The sequence below is a fragment of the Bos javanicus genome, chromosome 29 (genome assembly GCF_032452875.1).
Source record: "Bos javanicus breed banteng chromosome 29, ARS-OSU_banteng_1.0, whole genome shotgun sequence".
NCBI classification, from domain to species: Eukaryota; Metazoa; Chordata; class Mammalia; order Artiodactyla; family Bovidae; genus Bos; species Bos javanicus.
In genome coordinates this window covers 27294096-27321392 of record NC_083896.1, presented here as the reverse complement: position 1 = coordinate 27321392, position 27297 = coordinate 27294096, and the positions used below count along the sequence as shown (strand labels likewise).

General features: G+C 38.1%; 1 protein-coding gene, 1 long non-coding RNA gene and 1 pseudogene across 4 annotated transcripts in view; 1 reads left to right on the top strand and 2 right to left on the bottom strand.

Annotated features, from left to right (window-relative positions):
- Positions 1-1051: 1051 nt before the first annotated feature.
- On the bottom strand, positions 1052-2237 carry LOC133241791 (putative olfactory receptor 8G3; annotated as a pseudogene).
- A 2109-nt stretch (positions 2238-4346) lies between these two features.
- LOC133241144 (uncharacterized) overlaps positions 4347-27297 on the top strand; it is a 67873-nt gene continuing 44922 nt past the window's right edge. The window contains exons 1-3 of one of the 3 annotated variants that reach the window (XR_009734526.1): positions 4347-4479; positions 6250-6483; positions 9884-9982. This is a non-coding gene — a long non-coding RNA (uncharacterized LOC133241144). Of the gene's footprint in view, positions 4480-6249; positions 6484-9883; positions 10137-27297 lie in introns of those variants that run through there. The other 2 variants (XR_009734524.1, XR_009734525.1) reach the window with 2 other exon arrangements.
- LOC133241790 (olfactory receptor 8G1-like) lies at positions 12969-13976 on the bottom strand. The gene has a single exon (XM_061407711.1). The coding sequence runs from the start codon at positions 13902-13904 to the stop codon at positions 12969-12971; it is 936 nt and encodes a 311-aa protein (XP_061263695.1). The 5' UTR covers positions 13905-13976.

Genomic DNA, 27297 nt, shown 5'->3' with positions numbered 1-27297 from the left:
TGCATCAGCGGGATATTGACACTCCATGAAAAGTTTTTAAAAAGACTCACCAGAAAACTGATGACTTAATTTTCCTCTACTACTAAAAGGGAAATGGTGAGGGAAAATATAGAGATATATGTGTTATATATGCTTCCTAATATGCTGTCTAGGTTAATCATAGCTTTTCTTTCAAGGCACAAGTATCTATTAATTTTGTGGCCACAGTCACCATCCGCATGGATTTTGGAGCTCAAGAAAATAAAATTTGTCACTGTTTCCACTTGTTCCCCATCTATTTGCCATGAAGTGATGGCACCAGTAACCAAGATCTTAGTTTTTTGGATGTTAAGTTTAGAAAGAATTTTACCACTCAATGCTATTTAAACTGGAATAAAAAAATTACAAAATCACAGTTATAGACCTCATGAAATTTGAAACTTCATACTAAGGAGGTCTAATACTTAACATAATGAAACATAAGATGAAAATAAAACTGGAGAAAACTCAGAGAAACATACTTTGGCCACCTGAGGCAAAGAGTCAACTCATCGGAAAAGACCCTGATGCTGGGAGAGATTGAAGTAAGGAGAAGGGGATGACAGAGGACAATATGGTCAATGGTTGGATGGCATTGCCAATTCAATGGACATGAGTTTGAGCAAACTCCAGGAGATGGTGAACGACAGAGAAGCCTGGCATGCTGCAGTCCTTGCGATCACAAAGAGTCCTTGGACACGACTGAGTAACTGAACAACAATAGAGAGACATACAAATTTGAATGGGTCTCCTAATGGATTGAGAACTAGGGAGCATTAGCTGCAACATCTTGGAATATTTATTAATTTCAAATTATCTTCTCTATTACTTATTTGTTCTGACCTAATCACCAAAGAATTCACCTCTTAGAGTCCTAATAATATATATTTGTTGAAAAACAAGTTACTAACACCTATTACAAAGGGATCAATTAAGGATAGAGTTTTTTCTATTAAATATATTCTAGATAATTATGAATTGGGATTTCTTGGCAGTCCAAATGACTGATATGCCATCATGATATTGGCTCTGTTCATATATGCTTTGCATAATCTAGAATTTTTTTCAGTGCAAATTTGACATCCCTATTTCGTAGGGGGTAGATCAGGGGGTTTAGCATGGGCAAAATAATGATATAAAACACAGAGGACACTTTCCCTTGGTTTGTAGAGCTGACTGATGATGGCTTCAGGTACATGAATGCAGTAGATCCATAGAAAATAGCAACAGCTGAGATGTGAGAGCTGCAGGTGCTGAAGGCTTTGGACCTGCCCTCCTTGGAGTGGATTTGGAGGATGCTGGAGATGATGAAGATGTAGGAAGCAAAATAACTAAGGCAGGAATCAAAATGTTAAATGCACTTAAGAATATAACCAATAATTCATTAACATAGATGCTGGAACAGGATAGCTCCAAGAGTGGGAAGAGATCATAGAAATAATGGTTAACCACATTGTTCTTGCAGAAAAGGAGTCCCAACATAAATCCTGCATGAATTGTGGATCCAGTGATGCCCAAAATATAAACTCCCACTGTGAGGCAGAAGCAGATGTAATAAGACATGGTGATGTTGTAAAGCAAGGGGTTGCAGATGGCAGCATAGCAGTCATATGCCATTGCAGCCAGCATGTGACTTTCTGAAATAGCAAAAATGATGAAGAAATAAAGTTGAGTCATGCATTCAGGATAGGAGATAATATTCTTCTCTGTCATAAAGCTCACCAGCATTTGGGGGTAATGACAGTGGAATGACAGAGATCGATAAAGGACAAATTGATGAGGAAATAGTACATGGGGGTGTGCAGGTGAGAACTGAGCCCAGTCTGTGTGATCATGCCCAGGTTCCCCACCACCGTGACCACATAGATTCCTAGGAAGAGGAGGAAAAGAGGCAGCTGGAGTTGTGGCTGTTCTGTGAGCCCAGCAAGTATGAACTCAGTCACTGAGGAGTGATTTCCAGGGCCCATTATCTTCTCAATCAGTCCTATGTTGAAAGAGAAAATGAGTAGATTTTATGCCTATGTGTGCATGTGTGTGAGTGTCTGTGGGCACGTGTGCTCCTGTGAGTGGGTACTGGGGAGAGCAATTCTCGGAGGGTCATTGTTTGATCCCTCATAAAAAGAGACTCATGATGCAGGGATCTCCTGAGTCTCTCCTGCTCCTCTGAGACAAACAATGATCCTAGTTGAATCAGAGGAAAAATATACAAACTTCATAAAATTTATAATTAAGATACTTCATAACATTTTAATAGAAAACACCAACTCATAGATTTTTAAAATTAGAGTGAGCAGGGCTATTGAGATCTCTGAGGACTTTTTCTTTCTTCCCATGTTCTTTATGTATGTCTTAATAATATTCATGTAAAATGGCATTGTATTTTTTTTCATCTTTTAGGATTTTATTTTTTTTTATTTTATTTATTTATTTTTTTTATTCTTCCAATTTTATTTTATTTTTAAACTTTACATAATTGTATTAGTTTTGCCAAATATCAAAATGAATCCGCCACAGGTATACATGTGTTCCCCATCCCGAACCCTCCTCCCTCCTCCCTCCCCATACCATCCCTCTGGGCCGTCCCAGTGCACCAGCCCCAAGCATCCAGCATCATGCATCGAACCTGGACTGGCAACTCATTTCCTACATGATATTTTACATGTTTCATTGCCATTCTCCCAAATCTTCCCACCCTCTCCCTCTCCCACAGAGTCCAAAAGACTGTTCTATACATCAGTGTCTCTTTTGCTGTCTCGTACACCGGGTTATTGTTACCATCTTTCTAAATTCCATATATATGCCTTAGTATACTGTATTTATGTTTTTCCTTCTGGCTTACTTCACTCTGTATAATAGGCTCCAGTTTTATTTTATTTTTTAACTTTACAATATTGTATTGGTTTATTTCACTGAGAATATATGAGTAGTGTGTGCTTTCTCTAATAAATTAACAGATGATTCATAAATCTATGAAAAGTAATTGTATTATTCTCAACTATTTTCCTTATTAAAATCATAACCCAGAATATCTCAAGGAATGGGAAACTGTATCATTTCACCTGAGATCTATAGCTTTAATGTCCCAACTTCCTTCTCCCAGGACTTTGATTCCAGAGGGCAGAAACTTAACTTCATGGCAGACATCATACTTATACCTCAGTGGCATTTCCAGACTCAGGAACCTTCCTCCTTTATTCTAATTTTGACAATCTTGTGGTTCAGAATATAATGACCTCAATATAGGTCATGTATTCCACCACTGTGACCAGGGGAATCAATGTATAAAATTTATTCCATGCAATTTGCACTTCATGGTTAATGGAAAGGGTGAGAAACTATTTATATTCCCTCAAAATACAAGATGCATTTTTGAAGACAAATATTCGGTCTCATTTATTCTGGTCTTTTTTTTTTTATCAATACAATCATGTATTTTGCAAATGTTCACTATGAAATTCAAAGATGATAGAGATGTGGATTAGTAGAGTACACACAAATACAACTAGAAATTTTAATTTAAATTCAGCATTTGTTAACTGTGGGAGGTGTTCTTTGTTTAAAAATCAACTCACTCTTAGTTTACAATTGTACAGATAATGAGCAGATTCTATAAAATGAAAATTCATAATCTTACTTAAAACTCAAACAATGGTTGGATTAATGTGTTCAGCTCAAGGTGCAATGCTTTATGTGACAGAAAAAAAATTGGAAAATTTCAGAAAAATGATCAAATATTTTCCATATTAGAATGCTGAAATAACTGAGGATGCTTTTCCAGCAAAATACTTATGTGACACCTGATAGTTATCTTATAGTTCAACATATTGCTTTATTAAAGAGTTATTGGGTTTATTTTATGTATCATCAGAATAGTGAAGAAAAATAACTGCTTGAAACTGTTGGAGAAATATTTGGTTTCACAGCCAAACACTCCAACCATCAAAATACCCAGATCTTACAATAAAAATGCTAATTTCATACTGAATAACTAGTTACTTAGCAGGCATTTTTAATAACAATAAAAACATGATGCTTGTATTAAATAACCTTTAACATCTCAGTTTCACTGTTTCATGATTTTAGAATTTTTATAAGAATCTGCTTGCAATGCAGGAGACACAGGAGACGGGTTTGATCCCTGTGTTGGGAAGATCCCCTGAAGTAGGAAATGGCAAAACACTCCAGTATTCTTGCCTGGAGAATCCCATGGACAGAAGAGTCCAGTGGGCTATAGTCTATGAGGTCACAAAGAGTTGGACATGACTTAGCGACTGAATACGCACATGTAAGCCCTGATACTGTTAGAATTAGTGCATTGAAACCTCCCTGAATCCCATACTTGCCACATGACCTTCAGATGATCAGGTCTGCTCTCCAACACTGAAAAAGAAAAAAATCTGTTTCATGTGAAAATTAAGTAAAATGATTCTTATGAAGAGTTAACCCAGTCCCTAGCTTTTGGTAAGAAAATGTCAATGTTATTTTACTGTTAATCTATTCAGCTTCTCTCCATAATATGCTTTATTTGGCCAACATTTTTATTCTTTAATCATGGCAAGAGTTTTAAGTTTTCTTTTCCTTAGCATATCTTCTTGTTGCTCCTTTCTACATTAACACATATGGTAATAAGAGATTTGAAATATTTTGCTGAATATTAAATTTTTAAATTATGAATATTTTCCATGGTTTCCAAATAAAGTCAAGCCAAATTCTTTGTCATTCCAAGATTCATAACATCTAACAAGAAAAGTTTCTTTATTATGTCCCAACAGGTTTCACATGATTTAATTATTTCACAAAACAGCATAATAGGCTCATATTTTTGAATCAACAAGGTCCTTTAGCTCTTCTCACTCTATTCCCTTTATCTTATAAAATGTAATTGACTTTAAAGACCCTTTAGTTAAGGACTTTAACAGTGGAAGCCCCATTTAATAAGATTTTCTATGTGCCATGAATATATTTCTTATGTTATACCTAGTACATAAATAAATCTGTATCAATTATTATGGGTTCTGTACCAATTTTACTTCTGCACTAGAGTGTTTACTCAACACAGTGTTTGGCATGGTGCATTACATACAGCAAGTATCAATAAGCAAGAGTTTTTAATAAAATCATTTGAAAGATGCTTCAGTTCAGTTCAGACACACAGTCGTGTCCAACTCTGTGACTCCATGAATTGCAGCACACCAGGCCTCCCTGTCCATCACCAACCCCCGAAGTTCACCCAAACTTCATGTCCAACGAGTCAGTGATGCCATCCAACCATCTCATCCTCTGTTGTCCCCTTCTCCTCCTGCCCCCAATCTTTCCCACCATCAGAGTCTTTTCCAGTGAGTCAACTCTTCACATGAGGTGGCCAAAGTACTGGAGTTTCAGCTTTAGCATCATTCTTTCCAAAGAAATCCCAGGGCTGATCTCCTGCAGAATGGACTGGTTGCATCTTCTTGCAGTCCAAGGGACTCTCAAGAGTCTTCTCCAACACCACAGATCAAAAGCATCAATTCTTCAGTGCTCAGCTTTCTTCACAGTCCAACTCTCACATACATACATGACTACTGGAAAAAGCATAGCCTTGACTAGACGGACTTTTGTTGGCAAAGTAATGTCTCTGCTTTTCAACATACTATCTAGGTTGGTCATAAAGTTCCTTCCAAGGAGTAAGCGTCTTTTAACTTCATGGCTGCAATCACCATCTGCAGTGATTTTGGAGCCCCAAAAATAAAGTCTGTCACTGTTTCCACTGTTTCCCCATCTATTTGCCATGAAGTGATGGGACCAGATGTCATGATCTTAGTTTTCTGAATGTTGAGCTTTAAGCCAATGTTTTCACTCTCCTCTTCCACTTTCATCAAGAGGCTTTTTAGTTCTTCACTTTCTGCCATAAGGGTGGTGTCATCTGCATATCTGAGTTTATTGATATTTCTCCCGGCAGTCTTGATTCCAGCTTGTGCTTCTTCCAGCCCAGTGTTTCTCATGATGTACTCTGCATATAAGTTAAATAAATGGTGACAATATACAGCTTTGACGTACTCCTTTTCCTATTTGGAACCAGTCTGTTGTTCCATGTCCAGTTCTAACTGTTGCTTCTTGACCTGCATATAGGTTTCTCAAGAGGCAAGTCAGTGATACATTAATATAGACTCCATATAAGTGAACAAAATTCTCACACTACCTCCATCAAAGTGAGTAAAGAAGTAAGTGTTGGTCATAATTTTATTCATCCAGGCACAGCTGAAAGAGGGTGTTCTAACAAAACAAGAGAAGACTCTACACATGGACATCACCAGATGGTCAATACCGAAATCAGATTGATTATATTCTTTGCAGCCACAGATGGAGAAGCTCTATACAGTCAGCAAAAACAAGACTGGGAGCTGACTATGCCTCAGATCATGAATTCCTTATTGCCAAATTCAGACTTAAATTGAAGAAAGTAAGGAAAAACACTAGACCATTCAGGTATGACTTAAATCAAATCCGTTACAATTATACAGTGAAAGTGAGAAATAGATTTAAAGGACTAGATCTGATAAACAGAGTGCTTGATGAACTATGGACAGAGGTTTATGACATTGTACTGGAGACAGGGAGCAAGACCTTCCCCAAGAAAAGGAAATGCAAAAAAGCAAAATGGCTGTCTGAGGAGGCCTTACAAATAGTTGTGAAAAGAAGAGAAGTGAAAAGTAAAGGAGAAAATAAAAGATATACCCATTTGAATGCAGAGCTCCAAAGAATAGCAAGGAGATATAAGAAAGTCTTCCAGTGATCAATGCAAAGAAATAGAGGAAAACAATAGAATAGGAAAGATTAGAGATCTCTTCAAGAAAATTAGAGACCTAGGGAATGTTTCATGCAAAGATGGGTTCAATAAAGGACAGAAATGGTATGGATCTAACAGAACCAGAAGATTTTAAGAAGAGGTGGCAAGAATACACAGAAGAACTGTACAAAAAAAATCTTCATGACCCAGATAATCATGATGCTATCACTCACCTAGAGCCAGACATCCTGGAATGGGAAGTCAAGTGGGTGTTAGGAAGCATGACAAAAGCAAAGCTAGTGGAGATGACGGAATTCCAGTTGAGCTATTTCAAATCCAAAAAGATGATACTATGAAAGTGCTGTTCTCATGTGTTTGTTAGCCATCTGTATGTCTTCTTTGGAGAAATGTCTATTTAGTTCTTTGGCCCATTTTTTGATTGGGTCATTTAGTTTTCTGGAATTGAGCTGTAGGAGTTGCTTGTATATTTTTGAGATTAGTTGTTTGTCAGTTGCTTCATTTGCTATTATTTTCTCCCATTCTGAAGGCTGTCTTTTCACCTTGCTTATAGTTTCCTTTGTTGTGCAGAAGATTTTAAGTTTAATTAGGTCCCATTTGTTTATTTTTGCTTTTATTTCCAATATTCTGGGAGGTGGGTCATAGAGGATCCTACTGTGATGTATGTTGGAGAGTGTTTTGCCTATGTTCTCCTCTAGGAGTTTTATAGTTTCTGGTCTAAGTGCTGTTCTCAATATGCCAGCAAATTTGGAAAACTCAACAGTGGCCACGGGACTGGAAAAGGTCACTTTTCATTCCAGTCCCCAAAATAGGCAATGCCAAAGAATGTTGAAACTACTGCATAAATGCACTCTTCTCACATACTTGCAAAGTAATGCTTAAAATTCTCCAAGCCAGGCTTCAACAGTGCATGAACTGTGAATTTCCAGATGTTCAGGCTGGTTTTAGAAAAATCAGAGGAACCAGAGATCAAATTGCCAACATCCATTGGATCATCGAAAAAGCAAGAGAGTTCCAGGAAAACATCTATTTCTGCTTTATTGACTATGCCAAAGCCTTTGACTGTGTGGATCACAATAAACTATGAAAAATCTTAAAGAGATGGGAATACCAGACCACCTGAACTGCCTTTTGAGAAATCTATATGCAGGTCAGGAAGCAACAGTTAGAACTGGACATGGAAAAACAGACTGGTCCCTAATAGGGAAAGGAGTATGTCAAAGCTATATTGTCACCCTGTTTATATAACTTACATGCAGAGTAAATCACAAGAAATGCTGGGCTAGAAGAAGCACAAGCTGGAATCAAGATTGCTGGGAGAAATACCAATCATCTCAGATATGCAGATGACATCACTCTCATGGCAGAAAGCGAAGAAGAACTAAAAAGCCTCTTGATGAAAGTGAAAGAGGAGAGTGAAAAAGTTGGCTTAAAGCTCAACATTCAGAAAACTAAGATCATGGCATCTGGTCCCATCATTTCATGGCAAATAGAGATGGAGAAACAGTGGAAACAGGACAGACTTTATTTGGGGGGAGCTCCAAAATCACTGCAGAGCTGACTGCAGCCATGAAGTTAAAAGACGCTTACTCCTTGGAAGGAAAGTTATGAGCCTGCTAGACAGCATATTAAAAAGCAGAGACATTACTTTGCCAACAGAGGTCCGTCTAGTCAAGGCTATGGTTTTTGCAGCAGTCATGTATGGATGTGAGAGTTGGACTATAAACAAAGCTGAGTGCCAAAGAATATCTGATGCCTTTGTACTGTGGTGATGGAGAAGACTCTTGAGAGTCCCTTGAACTGCAAGGAGATCCAACCAGTCCATCCTAAAGATCAGTCCTGGGTGTTCATTGGAAGGACTGATGTTGAAGCTGAAACTCCAATACTTTGGCCAACTGATGTGAAGAACTGACTCATTTGATAAGACCCTGATGCTGGGAAAGATTGAAGGTGGGAGGAGATGAAGGTGGGGGATGACAGAGGATGAGATGGTTGGATGGCATCACCAACTCAATGGACATGAGTTTGGGTAAACTCTGGGAGCTGGTGATGGACAGGGAGGCTTGGCGTGCTGCAGTCCTGGGGCCACAAAGTGTTGGACACAACCGAGTGACTAAACTGTTTCTGAATATTGACTAATCAAATTTTAAAAGGTTTTAATTTATTGTTGGGTATAAGATTTTAATCTGATTTTCAAGGTATTTTTTCAAATTGCTATGAAAAAGGGTAAAACCTAGAGTAGAATATTCCATAAACACATAGGAAAATGTTGCTCATCAATAATTATCAGAACTTAGAACAATAAATATGGTATAGTGTAACACAAAACAACTGTTGTCAACATTCTGATAACTTTGATAGAATACTCACAAACATTCTCTAATGATAAGCAGTATCATAAAATACATCATTATTGCAGTATGTGTGAGGAACCAGAAATGTGCTTGATAATAGTGTGGAGTGGTCAGAAACGCATGGAGAATTAAAAACTTGCATTTGTTCTTGAAAGGTGTTTATAACTGAAATATGTGTAAAACTGGAAAAGGAGTATGGAGTCAAGAAGCTATATCAAGACAGGAAAGCAGCAAGAATGAAGTGATAGGAATAAACCACATTGTCGAGATATTACAGAAACTATCCCACCCAGCAGGACAAACAGCATTCTGGCAGATCCTAATAGTTATGAAATATTAATATATTTTGCATATTATACACATAACATATATATATATACATATAATTTTAATCACAGTTCATATTATTATTCTTTTAGATCCAAAGCCAAATTCAAATGTTAACTCTAGAGAGAACAACACACAGCTGTCTAGGACTAAATACAAATACTCAAAAGAGTGGAAGAGATTAAGTTATTCCTAATTTACCCTCTCTTCCTCAATAATAAATGCCCCAGTTCTTAGTTAGGCAGGTGGCTACATAGATATGGTATTTCTTAGCCCCTCTTACAGCCACCTTGGACCATATGACTGGGTCACACTGAAGGGAAATAAGAGGAGGTGAGGTCTGTCACTTCCAGGTGGTTGTCTTCAAGTTAGGGGACATTCTCTCCTTCCCTTTCTTTAGTTCTGATGGCTGAGAGGTAGAAATGAAGGATGAATCTGGAACTACTCTCTGAGACCAAACGGTGGATGGAAGCTAGATGTTGTAGCAGAGCAGCAGTTGGTAAGCAGCTTATGTCCCCAGTGAGCCACTGAACCTGTCCTGTGTCACTTTCAGGATTATGTACCATGGTATGTATGTACTTCTGTGTGTGTAATGCACAGAAACAACTAACTGTGACTAAAGCAGAAGATATAAAGTAATTTTCCAAAATCCACTCCTGTGACATCCTTGAAATGCTAATTGTACATAAGGAACTGTATAATTTTTAGAAATTAATATGTGCTTGTATGAGAACTAATGAAAGACACACTCTGTATGAGAGCTTTATCCAAGGTTATCATACTGCCTAGTGTTAGAATATATTTATTGTATCATGTTATTTTCCATTATTAAAACAGTGTGCCCTCTGTACTGGTATCTAAAAAATCCTATTTATTTGTTAATTTTTGTCTCATTTGTAGTAGTTCTTTTTCAAAGTCCGTTACCTCTCATTTTTGTGGTAAAGTTTCATCTCCACTTTGGAATCTGTCTGCTATCTATTCCAATATTTTAATCCATATCTACTATCAGTTCTCATATCACTAGAGTAAATACAGACATGTTTTATCTTTCTTTAATCTTTTTGATAGTTTTAATACACAAATGGAGCTTCCCAGGTAGTGGTAATGCTAGGGAATCTACCTGCCAAGGCAGGAGATATATGAGATGCAGTTTCGATTCCTGAGTCAGAAAGATCCCCTGGAGGAGGAAATGGAAACCCACTCCAGTATTCTTGCCTGCAGAATCCCGTGGACAGACGAGCCAGATAGGCTACAGTCCATGGGGTCACAGAGAGTCAGACATGACTGAGCACTGAGCAGCAGAAATACACAAATGAATGCTCAGAAACAAACAAAAATTCTCAGAAATATTCATTCCTATCTTTCAGCCATCCATATGAAAAAATTTATTCAATATTGTTTGTTTAATCCATAGAGTAATAAAATAATTATTACACACATAAGCCTTATAAAGCATATCCTAGCAATAAAAATGCAGATTGGTTTAGAATTATAATATTCATATCATTTACACATAAACATAGACATATATACATACACATATGTACACATATAGATAGATATACATGTATACAGAGAGTTTTCATGGATTAAAAAGTGGAGTAGGAACTTTCAGAATGATTAGTACTGCTGCTGCTGCTGCTGCTGCTAAGTCACTTAAGTCGTGTCCGACTCTGTGAGACCCCATAGATAGCAGCCCACCAGGCTCCCCCGTCCCTGGGATTCTCCAGGCAAGAACACTGGAGTGGGTTGCTATTTCCTTCTCCAATTCATGAAAGTGAAAAGTGAAAGTGAAGCCGCTCAGTCGTGTCCGACTCTTAGCGACCCCTTGGACTGCAGCCCACCAGGCTCCTCTATCCATGGGATTTTCCAGGCAAGAGTACTGGAGTGTGGTGCCATTGCTTACATAATAAGTCAAAAAGAAATTTTCCTCTAATTCTCAAAGAGAGGCATAACCTTGCCTCACACATTATGAATTTAGGTTTTATAAGATAAGATAAAGGGTGATATCTCACAGAAGTGTTACTATTGCATGTTTGAAGTCAAGATGACTTCAAAGAAAACACTGCTTTAGCATTTTTAGATGAGACAGATGATGTTTAAAATACAGTTTGAAAAGAAAAAAAGTGTTAGTCATTCAGTCATGTCTGACTCTTTGTCACCCGATGGACTGTACCCCACTTTGCTCCTCTGTCCATGGACTTTTCCAGGCAAGAATACTGGAGTGGGTTGCCATTTCCTCCTCCAGGAGATCTTCCAGACCCAGGGATTGAACCTGCATCTCTCATTGGCAGGCAGACTCTTTACCATCTAAGACACTAGGGATTTTTACCAGGTATAACAGCTCATACTGAGTCAAAGGGTAAAGCTGGAATTTATTGCTTAAATGTCTCCTTTTCTTCCTCAAAATAATTCAGTTTCTTTTCCATGATAGATACTTTGGGGATGAGACAGGTACTTACCATTAATCAGAAAAATTTTTTCAATTGTAAACTTCTATGTGAGTGAATGGTCCATATGTTGTAATAATAAAAGAATGTCACTTCTAAATCTTAAGATTCTATAATATGAATGGCACAAAAGGATATGTTTTTTAGAGAGAAGAGAAAATGAGTACAGGATTGTCAGGGAAATGGAAGTAGAATTATCTTAGAACTGTGGAGTAAGGAATGCTGCATAAAGATAGAAGTCAAAATGAACATGATTTTTCAGTACTGTTTATTATTGTCAATCTCTCCACTATAGTGTGGATCATATGTGTGTCCTATGACATAGGAATTATGTCTTATCACCCATCATATGCCCTTGTAACTCCTAATACATTTCTGTGCACAAATTAAGAATTAAAGATTGAATTTTATAGATTCAAAATGACTAAACATTGTTTATTATAGAGATCACACTTCCAGAGACATTTGTCTTACTAGTAAACAGCAACAGGTACACAACATATTGAGAAAAACAAAAGATACTGATTAGATGGATTTATTCCTCGAATTAAGAAAAATAAATTTTGAATTTCCCTGGCAGTCCTGCAGTTAGGACTCAGCATTTTCAACGTGTGGACCCAAGTTTACTTCTTGGTTGGGGGAACTAAGATATTGCAAGTCACACAGGGTGGCCAAAAAAATAAAAATTTTAAATTTAAAAAAAAAAATTAAAGATGAATAAGTCTTGGCTAAAAAAGTTCCATATTCCATGCTTGTAGTAATGCACATGAAGGCCTTTGAATACTATATTAATGTTTAGAGGTAATACAGAGTTTTATGGACATGTGGACTCTGGCACATCCTCAAACAGCGCTGCTCTCCATATCATAACACTATGACTCCAGTCCTCTCCTTGCCACTTTCATCCCCAAAAATCAAGAATTAATAGTAGAAACCATCTAATTACTTGTGGACACACATTCCTGTGTCTGGACTGTTTTCTTACCAAACTTTCTCAGGAAATTATAAATTTTTGCCAAGGCAAAACACTCATTTTCACAGGAAACTTCTTTTTTCAAGGATTTTATTGAAGGCAATTTTGACATCTTTATTCCTCAGGCTGTAGATCAGGGGATTCAGCATGGGCACAATAATGGTGTAAAACACAGAGGACACTTTCCCGTGATCCATGGAGCTGACTGATGATGGCTGCAGGTACATGAAAGCTGCAGATCCATAGAAGATAGCAACAGCTGAGATGTGGGAGCTGCATGTGCTAAAGGCTTTGGACCTGCCCTCCTTGGAGTGGATTTGGAGGATGTTGAAGATGATGAAGATGTAAGAGCTGAGGATGGTCAGGAGTGGAGTGAGGATATTAAATGCACTGAAACACAAAACTACCACCTCATTGATGTAAATACTGGAACAGGAGAGCTCCAGTAGAGGAAAAAGATCACAGAGGTAATGGTTGATCACATCAGCCTTGCAGAAAAGCACTCTTAGCATGCAGCCTGTGTGAGCTGTGGCACCAGTCAAGCCCATGATATAAACCCCAACTACCATACAAGAACAGAGCTGATAAGACATGGTGACATTGTAAAGCAAGGGGTTACAGATGGCAACATAGCGATCATATGCCATTACAGCCAACATATGACTTTCTGATATAACAAAAACGAGGAAGAAGAAGAGTTGAGTCATACACGCTGGGTAGGAGATAGTATTCTTCTCTGTCACAAAGCTAACCAGCATTTTGGGGGTAATGACAGTGGACTGACAGAGGTCAATGAAGGACAAGCTGCTGAGGAAATAGTACATGGGGGTGTGCAGGTGAGAACTGAGCCCAATCAGTGTGATCATGACCAGGTTTCCCACCACCGTGACCACAAAGATTCCTAGGAAGAGGAGGAAAAGGGGCAGCTGGAGTCCTGGATGCTCTGTTAGCCCAGCAAGGATGAACTCAGTCACTGCGGAGTGATTTCCTGCTGCCATTTTCCTCTGGGAATTTATGGAAGAAACGAAAAATTGTAGTGGGTATTTATTGTCTTATAACACAGTGATGTGTAATATAAAAACCAAGACTTCTCAAGCAGATAGCTCCAGTTCTCTGTCTGTTCCTAATCTACATTTAGTATGTTCCAGTTCTCTGTCTGTTCCTAATCTACAGTAACATAGGACATGTAAATATTAACAAATATAAGATGGAATGTTCCTTTGTTTGTTCTATGCTATCAAACCAAAGCATTCTCCCAGTGGGCCTCAGTATTGCCAGTCCCTAGACAGCCAAAGAAATTTTCTGTTAACTTTATTATAAGAACTTTCCATGATTTGTTTTCATTCCTCTCAACTCTTCTACAGAGCAAATACTAGTATACCTATTTTACATGCTGGATAACTAATATAGTGGTTGGATATGTTCCCACAGTTAGGCATATAAAAAGTACATGATCAAGGATACAAAATAAGGCCTTTCTGTCTCACTTTCCATCTCTTCTTTTAGCTACTCATATCTGCCCTTGTATCTCTATCTCTTTGTCATATCAGAGCAACCATTCACAGTAATTAATGTAAGTGGAAAAATTAATATAAAGTACTGACAGTAGTGTATCAATAACTGATCCTTTGCAGTGAATACCTTCATTATGGTCACCTTTTCAAAAATACAGATAGAGTAGCTCTAGAAAGCAGCTGGATGGCTAACAATAAGTCTATCATTCAACATGAACTCCACATCCAGGAAAGATGAGTTTCTTAATGAGGAGAATTCAGAACTGTGAAATATTAAAGCCTAAATTCATTCACCCTAAAATCTCTTATGGAATATTCACCATGTGCCAAGTACTTTGTATGGCCTGTTGTGATCCTGGGCTTAGGTTCTGGAAAATCAGGGCTGTAGGCTGTCAATCTTGCATGATCCTTAGGCTATAACAACAGTATTGGTGTGGTTTTGATGACTTTGTACTCCCCTTCAAACTCACCTTCAAACCAAAGCACTCCCCCATAGGGACAAGAGACCAAAGCAGAAAGAATATTTGTATGTTTCCATCTCTGGGATATGGGTTTGGAAGAAAGCTGATGATCCCATGCTCAGCAGAGTGCAGTGACTTCAAAAGAAAGAGACCCAAGAGATATCATCAGAGATCATTGGTGTACCAAAAATGATGACTATTTATTCAGGGCATACCATGTGCTGTCCAAGGCCTTTTATAAATGGTGTCCCAGCAACCTTATGAGTGTATTATTCCCATCTATTTAGATGAAGAAGCTATTAACAAATTCAGAGACAATTGATTTGTTAGCCTTGATTGTGGTTTTTCAATATGCAAATTTTCAATATAATGATCTCCTAATAGTACAGATTAAAAACATTGACATAGCCATAAGAAATAAAAGTGGTAATTAAGAGTTTGACCCCATACTGATATCTTCTGGAAATACTATCTCAAAATCAAAGCATGCATAAAACATATGCTAGAATCAAAAAGCATAAGAGCTGAAAAAAAACTATAATCATGATATTACCATTTATTTTCTGCCACCCTCTTGTTATTCACATTTTTAATTCATAGGCATAAATTTCAGTCCTGATTATGAAGATTGTTATTTCAGAGTAAGGTCCTCTTAGTCTTTAGCTAGCAGGACACTGCAAATTGTGATTTTTTTAAAGCTATTTTTCTAGAATTTAGTGATAACAGCAGGTAAAACTGTTTACCTTTTTAAATACAAATTTATATTTTTAAAAAGTGGAACTTGCGCTTTGAGATATTATTTTGAGAATTATTCCATGGTACTGTATACCTAGTCCTATACTGAAAAAATATTCTACTAATAACTCTGATAATACCGTAAAAGAAATCATTATGAAATTTATAGATGATGTTAACATAGAGAAGAATAACAGACACTTTTATGATGATAACGATTCTAGAAGATACTATTAGCCTGTGGATCTGATAGCCTTTGATATTAGAAAGAATTTAATAGTCTGTAAATACAATTTGCTGTGGACGTTTAGGATATAGAGATAAATAAGATAGAATCCCTACTCTTCAGAGTTTTACATCTAGAGAGAGTAGAGAGGGCAGACCAGACAATGTGATAAATAATTGACCAGATCCTCTAGAACATGGTGACTATAGTGCTAACCCAGGGTAGGGGTCAATGAAAGCTTCCAAACAAAAACAAAAAACTGAATCTGGAAGGATATAAGTAGGAATAAGCCAAGTCTTCAAAAACATTCAAAATTGGGAAGCACTGGCCTAATGACTCTGTGTTCAAAATATCTGTATCAAGAGAAAATGCTTCAAACTGCCAATGAATTCATTAAAAAGAACATAACATCCCAATTTAAGGGAGTGATAATCACACAAGAAAAAAGAAATATGTCTGATGAATTGTGCTTATTTCTGGGGGCTATACTTTACAATGGTGAATTTCAAATTGTAATTATCCAAGACAACAATATTTGGATCAAAATAATCTACTCCAAGTAACTATACAACTAATAACATGAATTGGAATTAGATTTATTGTATGTTACCTCAAAGGACAGAGCTGCAGCCCATAAGATACCTGTTTCAATAACAAGGCTGTCTAACGATTAAGTGGGTCTGAATATCATATAGGTTGAATTATAAAAAAGACAGTTGTCTGCCTTCAGAGGCATTAAGAAATGAGCAACCGTTTTTAAATATCAACCATTTTCAGGAAATCTCTGAATTAAAGGAGGTTAGACTCCTTTAATATTCTCAGATTAAAAAATTCTGAAACAGATGGAGTTCAGATACTCACCCTTTTCTTGGAAACCTTAGCCTGGGATGTATGTCTGCTTTAGAACAAGTACTCTCTAAGGGAAATCTCAATGATGAAGGTAGGAGCTGCTCAAGATAGAAGTTCCTATGCTCTCTTTTACTCAGTGTTCAAATTCAAATCTTGATTCCTGAGTTGTTCGTAGGGATACTATGAATCAAGAGTCATGACTCCTTATTGTAGCTTCCTCATAATTCTACCAGAGACACTTGACAAAGTGACATCCTTTTATGTAAGGTTTCAATATATAAGAGGTATTAATAATATCAAAAACATGTTGGAAGCTACTGGAAACTCCCTCAAGATTTTCTTTCTTCAGGGATGAGCTATTGAAGTATAGGAGCAATTAAAATCTGTTTTTTTCATTCATTGTTGATAATATCATTAGCTCCCTTGTGTATAATATTCTCAGTGTTGAGACAGTAAACAGTCATTAGTTTAACGGCTAGAAAGTAAAGACTGCAGACATTGCTTTAGAGAGTCTTTGAAAACAACTTCCTATATGAATATAATTTCTGAAATATTTGAAGCCATGACTTCAATATTTTTCTGTTTACTTGAGGTTTGAGGAAATACGTAATTGTATCTATTATTAGTAGTAAATGCCTCATTAGCACAGTAGTAGGTAATGTGTCAGCCATTAGTTGTAGGTGCTCTATGTAGTTTTCAAACACTTTATTTTTATGTACATAAGTCCACTATGCAAAGAAGCAAAATGGCTGTCTGAGAAGTCCTTACAAATAGCTGTGAAAAGAAGAGAAGTGAATGAAGTAAAGGAGAAAAGGAAAGATATACCCATTTGAATGCAGAGTTCCAAAGAAGAGCAAGGACAGATAAGAAAGCCTTCTTAGTAAACAGTGCAAAGAAATAGAGGAAAAACAATAGAATGGGAAACACTAGAGATCTCTTCAAGAAAATTAGAGTTACCAAGGGAATATTTCATGCAAAGATGGGCTCAATATCAAGAAGAGGTGGCAAGAATACACAGAAGAACTATACAAAAAAGAACTTCATGACCCAGATAATCACGATGGTGTGATCATTCACCTAGAGCCAGATATCCTGGAATATGAAGTCAAGTGGGCCTTAGGAAGCATCAGTACGAACAAAGCTAGTGGAGGTGATGGAATTTCAGTTGAGCTATTTCAAATCCTAAAAGATGATGCTGTGAAAATGCTACACTCAATATGCCAGCAAATTTGGAAAACTTAACAGTGGCCACAGGACTGGAAAAGGTCAGTTTTCATTTCAATCCCAAAGAAAGGCAATGACAGAGGGGAGGAGCCAAGATGGCGGAGGAGTAGGACAGGGAGAACACTTTCTCCCCCACAAATTCATCAAAAGAGCATTTAAACGTCGAGTAAATTCCACAAAACAACTTCTGAATGCCGGCAGAGGACATCAGGCACCCAGAAAAGCAATCCAACTCTTCGAAAGGAGGTAGGAAAAAATATAAAAGACAAAAAAAGAGACAAAAGAGGGAGGGACGGAGTTCCGTCCCGGAAAGGGAGTCTTAAAAAGAGAGAAGTTTCCAAACACCAGGAAACCTTCTCACTGCCGAATCTGTGCCGAGCTTTGGAAGCACAGAGGGCAACATAACAGGAAGAAAAAATAAATAAACAATTAAAACTCAAAGATTGCGAGTCCTACAGTAACTCCCCCAGCGGAGAAGCAGCGCAGACGCCTGCATCCACCATTAGCAAGCGGGGGCTGGGCAGGGAGGCGCAGCGCGGGCTGCATCGCTTAGAGTAAGAATCTGGCCTGAATACCCTGAGCACTATCTGAGCGAAATAATTTGGGCTAGCAAACCAGACTGTGGGATATCTACCACGCGAAAAGCCAGCCCCAACCTAAGACACCGCCAGGCCCGCTCACGGAACAAAGAATTGAATAGAGATAGCCGGCTGCAGACCTTCCCCCTCCGGTGACAGGCAGCCAGAGCCGGAAGGGGGCAATCGCAGCCCCAGAGAGACATTATCTATAAAACTGTAAGCAGGCTTCTTTGCTAACTAAAACTTTTTGGGGGTCTGGACGGTTAACATCTGCCTGAGAAGGTGCGCCGGGTTTACACCCAGATAACCGAGTGGCGGGGAGGCGATAAGTCGCAGCATTGGCGCTCGCCAAACACCTCATCACTTGAGCTGCTCGGACCTGGGAAGAGCACAAAACTCAGGCCCAACTGAGTCTGCGCCTCTGAGGACTACCCGAGTGCCTGAACCTGAGCGGCTTGGACCTGGGAGGTACATGCAACCCAGGGCCAGCCTCGGATTGTTCCCGGCGGAACAACCTAGAGCCCGAGCAGTGTGGGCAGGGAGGCTACACGCGCCGTGAGCGGGGGCAGACCCAGTGTGGCTGAGGCACTGCGAGCGCACGCCAGTGTTATTTGTTTGCAGCATCCCTCCCTCCCTCCCCACAGCGCGACTGAACAAAGAGAAGAAATACAGCTCCACCCATCAGAACACCGACACAAGCTTCCCTAACCAGGAAACCTTGACAAGCCACCTGTACAAACCCACACACAGTGAGGAAAAGCCACAATAAAGAGAACTCCACAAACTGCCAGAATACAGAAAGGACACCCCCAAACTCAGCAATTTAAACAAGATGAAGAGACAGAGGAATAGCCAGCAGATAAAGGAACAGGATAAATGCCCACCAAACCAAACAAAAGAGGAAGAGATAGGGAATCTACCTGATAAAGAATTCCGAATAATGATAGTGAAATTGATCCAAAATCTTGAAATTAAAATGGAATCACAGATAAATAGCTTGGAGACAAGGATTGAAAAGATGCAAGAAAGGTTTAACAAGGACCTAGAAGAAATAAAAAAGAGTCAATATATAATGAATAATGCAATAAATGAAATTAAAAACACTCTGGAGGCAACAAATAGTAGAATAACAGAGGCAGAAGATAGGATTAGTGAATTAGAAGATAGAATGGTAGAAATAAATGAATCAGAGAAAATAAAAGAAAAACGAATTAAAAGAAATGAGGACAATCTCAGAGACCTCCAGGACAATATTAAACGCTACAACATTCGAATCATAGGGGTTCCAGAAGAAGAAGACAAAAAGAAAGACCATGAGAAAATACTTGAGGAGATAATAGTTGAAAACTTCCCTAAACTGGGGAAGGAAATAATCACCCAAGTCCAAGAAACCCAGAGAATCCCAAACAGGATAAACCCAAGGCGAAACACCCCAAGACACATATTAATCAAATTAACAAAGATCAAACACAAAGAACAAATATTAAAAGCAGCAAGGGAAAAACAACAAATAACACACAAGGGAATTCCCATAAGGATAACAGCTGATCTTTCAATAGAAACTCTTCAAGCCAGGAGGGAATGGCAAGACATACTTAAAATGATGAAAGAAAATAACCTACAGCCCAGATTATTGTACCCAGCAAGGATTTCATTCAAGTATGAAGGAGAAATCAAAAGCTTCTCAGACAAGCAAAAGCTGAGAGAATTCTGCACCACCAAACCAGCTCTCCAACAAATACTAAAGGATATTCTCTAGACAGGAAACACAAAAATGGTGTATAAATTCGAACCCCAAACAATACAGTAAATGGCAACGGGATCATTCTTATCAGTAATTACCTTAAACGTAAATGGGTTGAATGCCCCAACCAAAAGACAAAGACTGGCTGAATGGATACAAAAACAAGACCCCTACATATGTTGTCTACAGGAGACCCACCTCAAAACAGGGGACACATACAGACTGAAAGTGAAGGGCTGGAAAAAGATTTTCCATGCAAATAGGGACCAAAAGAAAGCAGGAGTAGCAATACTCATATCAGATAAAATAGACTTTAAAACAAAGGCTGTGAAAAGAGACAAAGAAGGTCACTACATAATGATCAAAGGATCAATCCAAGAAGAAGATATAACAATTATAAATATATATGCATCCAACACGGGAGCACCGCAGTATGTAAGACAAATGCTAACAAGTATGAAAGGAGAAATTAACAATAGCACAATAATAGTGGGAGACTTTAATACCCCACTCACACCTATGGATAGATCAACTAAACAGAAAATTAACAAGGAAACACAAACTTTAAACGATACAATAGACCAGTTAGACCTAATTGATATCTATAGGACATTTCATCCCAAAACAATGAACTTCACCTTTTTCTCAAGCGCACATGGAACCTTCTCCAGGATAGATCACATCCTGGGCCATAAAGCTAGCCTTGGTAAATTCAAAAAAATTGAAATCATTCCAAGCATCTTTTCTGACCACAATGCAGTAAGATTAGATCTCAATTACAGGAGAAAAACTATTAAAAATTCCAACATATGGAGGATGAACAACACCCTGCTGAATAACCAACAAATCACAGAAGAAATCAAAAAAGAAATCAAAATTTGCATAGAAACGAATGAAAATGAAAACACAACAACCCAAAACTTGTGGGACACAGGAAAAGCAGTCCTAAGCGGAAAGTTCATAGCAATACAGGCACACCTCAAGAAACAAGAAAAAAGTCAAATAAATAACCTAACTCTACACCTAAAGCAACTAGAAAAGGAAGAAATGAAGAACCCCAGGGTTAGTAGAAGGAAAGAAATCTTAAAAATTAGAGCAGAAATAAATGCAAAAGAAACAAAAGAGACCATAGCAAAAATCAACAAAGCCAAAAGCTGGTTCTTTGAAAGGATAAATAAAATTGACAAACCATTAGCCAGACTCATCAAGAAACAAAGGGAGAAAAATCAAATCAATAAAATTAGAAACGAAAATGGAGAGATCACAACAGACAACACAGAAATACAAAGGATCATAAGAGACTATTATCAACAATTATATGCCAATAAAATGGACAACGAGGAAGAAATGGACAAATTCTTAGAAAAGTACAACTTTCCAAAACTCGACCAGGAAGAAATAGAAAACCTTAACAGACCCATCACAAGCACGGAAATTGAAACTGTAATCAAAAATCTTCCAGCAAACAAAAGCCCAGGTCCAGACGGCTTCACAGCTGAATTCTACCAAAAATTTAGAGAAGAGCTAACACCTATCCTGCTCAAACTCTTCCAGAAAATTGCAGAGGAAGGTAAACTTCCAAACTCATTCTATGAGGCCACCATCACCCTAATACCAAAATCTGACAAAGATGCCACAAAAAAAGAAAACTACAGGCCAATATCACTGATGAACATAGATGCAAAAATCCTAAACAAAATTCTAGCAATCAGAATCCAACAACACATTAAAAAGATCATACACCATGATCAAGTGGGCTTTATCCCAGGGATGCAAGGATTCTTCAATATCTGCAAATCAATCAATGTAATACACCACATTAACAAATTGAAAAACAAAAACCATATGATTATCTCAATAGATGCAGAGAAAGCCTTTGACAAAATTCAACACCCATTTATGATAAAAGCTCTCCAGAAAGCAGGAATAGAAGGAACATACCTCAACATAATAAAAGCTATATATGACAAACCTACTGCAAACATTATCCTCAATGGTGAAAAATTGAAAGCATTTCCTCTAAAGTCAGGAACAAGACAAGGGTGCCCACTTTCACCATTACTATTCAACATAGTTTTGGAAGTTTTGGCCACAGCAATCAGAGCAGAAAAAGAAATAAAAGGAATCCAAATTGGAAAAGAAGAAGTAAAACTCTCACTATTTGCAGATGATATGATCCTCTACATAGAAAACCCTAAAGAGTCCACCAGAAAATTACTAGAACTAATCAATGATTATAGTAAAGTTGCAGGATATAAAATCAACACACAGAAATCCCTTGCATTCCTATACACTAATAATGAGAAAACAGAAAGAGAAATTAAGGAAACAATTCCATTCACCATTGCAACAAAAAGAATAAAATACTTAGGAATATATCTACCTAAAGAAACTAAAGACCTATATATAGAAAACTATAAAACACTGGTGAAAGAAATCAAAGAGGACACTAATAGATGGAGAAATATACCATGTTCATGGATTGGAAGAATCAATATAGTGAAAATGAGTATACTACCCAAAGCAATTTATAGATTCAATGCAATCCCTATCAAGCTACCAACGGTATTCTTCACAGAGCTAGAACAAATTCTTTCACAATTTGTATGGAAATACAAAAAACCTCGAATAGCCAAAGCGATCTTGAGAAAGAAAAATGGAACTGGAGGAATCAACCTGCCTGACTTCAGGCTCTACTACAAAGCCACAGTTATCAAGACAGTATGGTACTGGCACAAAGACAGAAATATAGACCAATGGAACAAAATAGAAAGCCCAGAGATAAATCCACGTACATATGGACACCTTATCTTTGACAAAGGAGGCAAGAATATACAATGGATTAAAGACAATCTCTTTAACAAGTGGTGCTGGGAAATATGGTCAACCACTTGTAAAAGAATGAAACTAGAACACTTTATAACACCATATACAAAAATAAACTCAAAATGGGTTAAAGATCTCAACGTAAGACCAGAAACTATAAAATTCCTAGAGGAGAACATAGGCAAAACACTCTCTGACATACATCACAGCAGGATCCTCTATGACCCACCTCCCAGAATATTGGAAATAAAAGCAAAAATAAACAAATGGGACCTAATTAACCTTAAAAGCTTCTGCACATCAAAGGAAACTATTAGCAAGGTGAAAAGACAGCCTTCAGAATGGGAGAAAATAATAGCAAATGAAGCAACCGACAAACAACTAATCTCAAAAATATACAAGCAACTCCTACAGCTCAACTCTAGAAAAATAAATGACCCAATCAAAAAATGGGCCAAAGATCTAAATAGACATTTCTCCAAAGAAGACATACAGATGGCTAACAAACACATGAAAAGATGCTCAACATCACTTATTATCAGAGAAATGCAAATCAAAACCACTATGAGATACCATTTCACACCAGTCAGAATGGCTGCGATCCAAAAGTCTACAAATAATAAATGCTGGAGAGGGTGTGGAGAAAAGGGAACCCTCTTACACTGTTGGTGGGAATGCAAACTAGTACAGCCACTATGGAGAACAGTGTGGAAATTCCTTAAAAAGCTGGAAATAGAACTGCCTTATGACCCAGCAATCCCACTGCTGGGCATACACACTGAGGAAACCAGAAGGGAAAGAGACACGTGTACCCCAATGTTCATCGCAGCACTGTTTATAATAGCCAAGACATGGAAGCAACCTAGATGTCCATCAGCAGATGAATGGATAAGAAAGCTGTGGTACATATACACAATGGAGTATTACTCAGCCATTAAAAAGAATACATTTGAATCAGTTCTAATGAGGTGGATGAAACTGGAGCCTATTATACAGAGTGAAGTAAGCCAGAAGGAAAAACACCAATACAGTATAATAAAACATATATATGGAATTTAGAAAGATGGTAACAATAACCCTGTATACGAGACAGCAAAAGAGACACTGGTGTATAGAACAGGCTTATGGACTCTGTGGGAGAGGGAGAGGGTGGGAAGATTTGGGAGAATGGCATTGAAACATGTGAAATGTCATGTATGAAACAAGATGCCAGTCCAGGTTCAATGCACGATGCTGGATGCTTGGGGCTGGTGCACTGGGACGACCCAGAGGGATGGTATGGAGAGGGAGGAGGGAGGAGGGTTTATTTTTAGAAATTTTTATTAGTAAAAAAAAAAAAAAAAAAAAAGAAAGGCAATGACAAAGAATGCTCAAACTACTGCACAATTTCACTCATCTCACACGCTTGTAAAGTAATGCTCAAAATTCTCCAAGCCAGGCTTCAACAGTACATGAACCATGAACTTCCAGATGTACAAACTAGTTTTAGAAAAAGCAGAGGAACCAGAAATCAAATCGCCAACACCCATTGGATGATTGTAAAAGCAAGAGAGTTCCAGAAACATATCTATTTCTGCTTTATTGACTATGTCAAAAGCCTTTGACTGTGTGGATCACAATCAACTGTGGAAAATTCTGAAAAAGATGGGAATACCAGATCACATGACCTGCCTCTTGAGAAATCTGTATGCAGGGCAGGAAGTAACAGTTAGAACTGGACATGGAACAGACTGGTTCCAAATTGGGAAAGGAGTACATCAAAGCTGTTATTTTTATTGTCATTGTGCTTATTTAACTAATATGCAGAGTACATCATGAGAAACTCTGAGCTGGATGAAGCACAAGCTAGAATCAAGATTGGCGAGAGAAATAACAATAACCTCAGATACGCAGATGACACCACTCTTATGGCAGAAGGTGAAGAAGAACTAAAGAACGTCTTGATGAAAGTGAAAGAGGAGAGTGAAAAAGTTGACTTAAAGCTCAACATTCAGAAAACTAAGATCATGGCATCTGATCCCATCACTTCATGGCAAATAAATGGGGAAACAGTGGAAACAGTGACAGAGTTTATTTTGGGCGGGCTCCAAAATCACTGCAGATGGTGACTGTAGCCATGAAATTATAAGACGCTTACTCCTTGGAAGGAAATTTATGACCAACCTAGACAGCATATTAAAAAGCAGAGACATTACTTTGCCAACAGAGGTCCATCTAGTCAAGGCTATGGTTTTTTCCGTAGTCATGAAGGAATGTGAAATTTGAACTATAAAGAAAGCTGAGTGCCGAAGAATTGATACTTTTGAACTGTGGTGTTGGAGAAGATTCTTGAGAGTCCCTTGGACTGCAAGGAGATCCAACCAGTCCATCCTAAAGGAAATCAGTCCTGAATATTCATTAGAAGGACTGATATTGAAGCTGAAACTCCAATACTTAGACCCTGACGCTGGGAAAGATTGAAGGCAGGAGGAGAAGGGGACGACATAGGTGAGATGGTTGGATGGCATCACCGACTCAATGGACATGAGTTTGAGTACACTCCAGGAGTTGGTGGTGGACAGGGAAGCCTGACATGCTGCAGTCCATGGGGTTGCAAAGACTTGGAAATGACTAAGAGACTGATCTGAACTGAACTGAAGTCCACTATTTATAGCCAGAATTTACTAAGCACTTACTGTGCATTACATTTAATATTAATCTTGTTACATTTGCTAACTCATTAAATTCTCATTATAGCTCAGTGTGGAAGATAATATTAGGTTGAAAAGTGAAGTGTTAGTTGTTCAGTCATTTTCAATTCTTTGAGACCCCATGGACTATAGCTTGACAGACTCTGTCCATGGAATCTCCAGGCAAGAATTCTGGAGTGGATAGCCATACCCTTCTCCAGGGGATCTTTCTGACCCAGGGATTGAACCCAGGTCTTCTGCAGTGTAGACAGATTCTTTACCATTTGAGCCACCAGGGAAACCCTGAATATTAGGTTGAATCAGGTAGAAATTTGATATAATAAAACCTAATAAAAATGTAATACTTAAAAAATTAAGAAGATGAGACACAGAAATATTAATTAATTTTCCAATGCTTATCAGGATAGTAAGTCATAGTTCAGTTCATTCATAAAATAATTATATTTGATATATTACATTTATTTTAAAATAGTCAGTAATTTATTCATTCAGCAGACATGCAACACACCATAGTAAGTATTAGGACAAAAACTCAGAGATACAAACTGCATGTTTTTAAATATGTCTAAAATAGATGGGGAAACAGTGAAATCAGTGTCAGACGTTATTTTGGGGGGCTCCAAAATCACTGCAGATGGTGACTGCAGCCATGAAATTAAAAGACGCTTACTCCTTGGAAGGAAAGTTATGACCAACATAGATAGTATATTCAAAAGCAGAGACATTACTTTGCCAACAAAGGTCCGTCTAGTCCAGGCTATGGTTTATCCAGTGGTCATGTATGGATGTGAGAGTTGGACTGTGAAGAAAGCTGAGCGCCGAAGAATTGATGGTTCTGAACTGTGGTGTTGGAGAAGACTCTTGAGAGTCCCTTGGACTGCAAGGAGATCCAACCAGTCCATTCTGAAGGAGATCAGCCCTGGGATTTTTTTGGAAGGAATGATGCTAAAGCTGAAACTCCAGTACTTTGGCCACCTCATGCAAAGAGTTGACTCATTGGAAAAGACTCTGATGCTGGGAGGGATTGGGGGCAGGAGGAGAAGGGGACGACATAGGATGAGATGGCTGGATGGAATCACTGACTCGATGGACATGTAAACTCCGGGAGTTGGTGATGGACAGGGAGGCCTGGTGTGCTGCGATTCATGGGGTCGCAAAGAGTCGGACACGACTAAGCGACTGAACTGAACTGAACTGAATGGAACAATAGGCTTCAGCAATATGTGAACCATGAACTTCGTGATGTTCAAGCTGGTTTTAGAAAAGGCAGAGGAACCAGAGATCAAATTGCCAACATCCGCTGGATCATCGAAAAAGCAAGAGAGTTCCAGAAAAACATCTATTTCTGCTTTATTGACTATGCCAAAGCCTTTGACTGTGTGGATCATAATAAACTGTGGAAAATTCTGAAAGAGATGGAAATACCAGACCACCTGATCTGCCTCTTGAGAAATTTGTATGCAGGTCAGGAAGCAACAGTTAGAACTGGACATGGAACAACAGACTGGTTCCAAATAGGAAAAGGAGTATGTCAAGGCTGTATA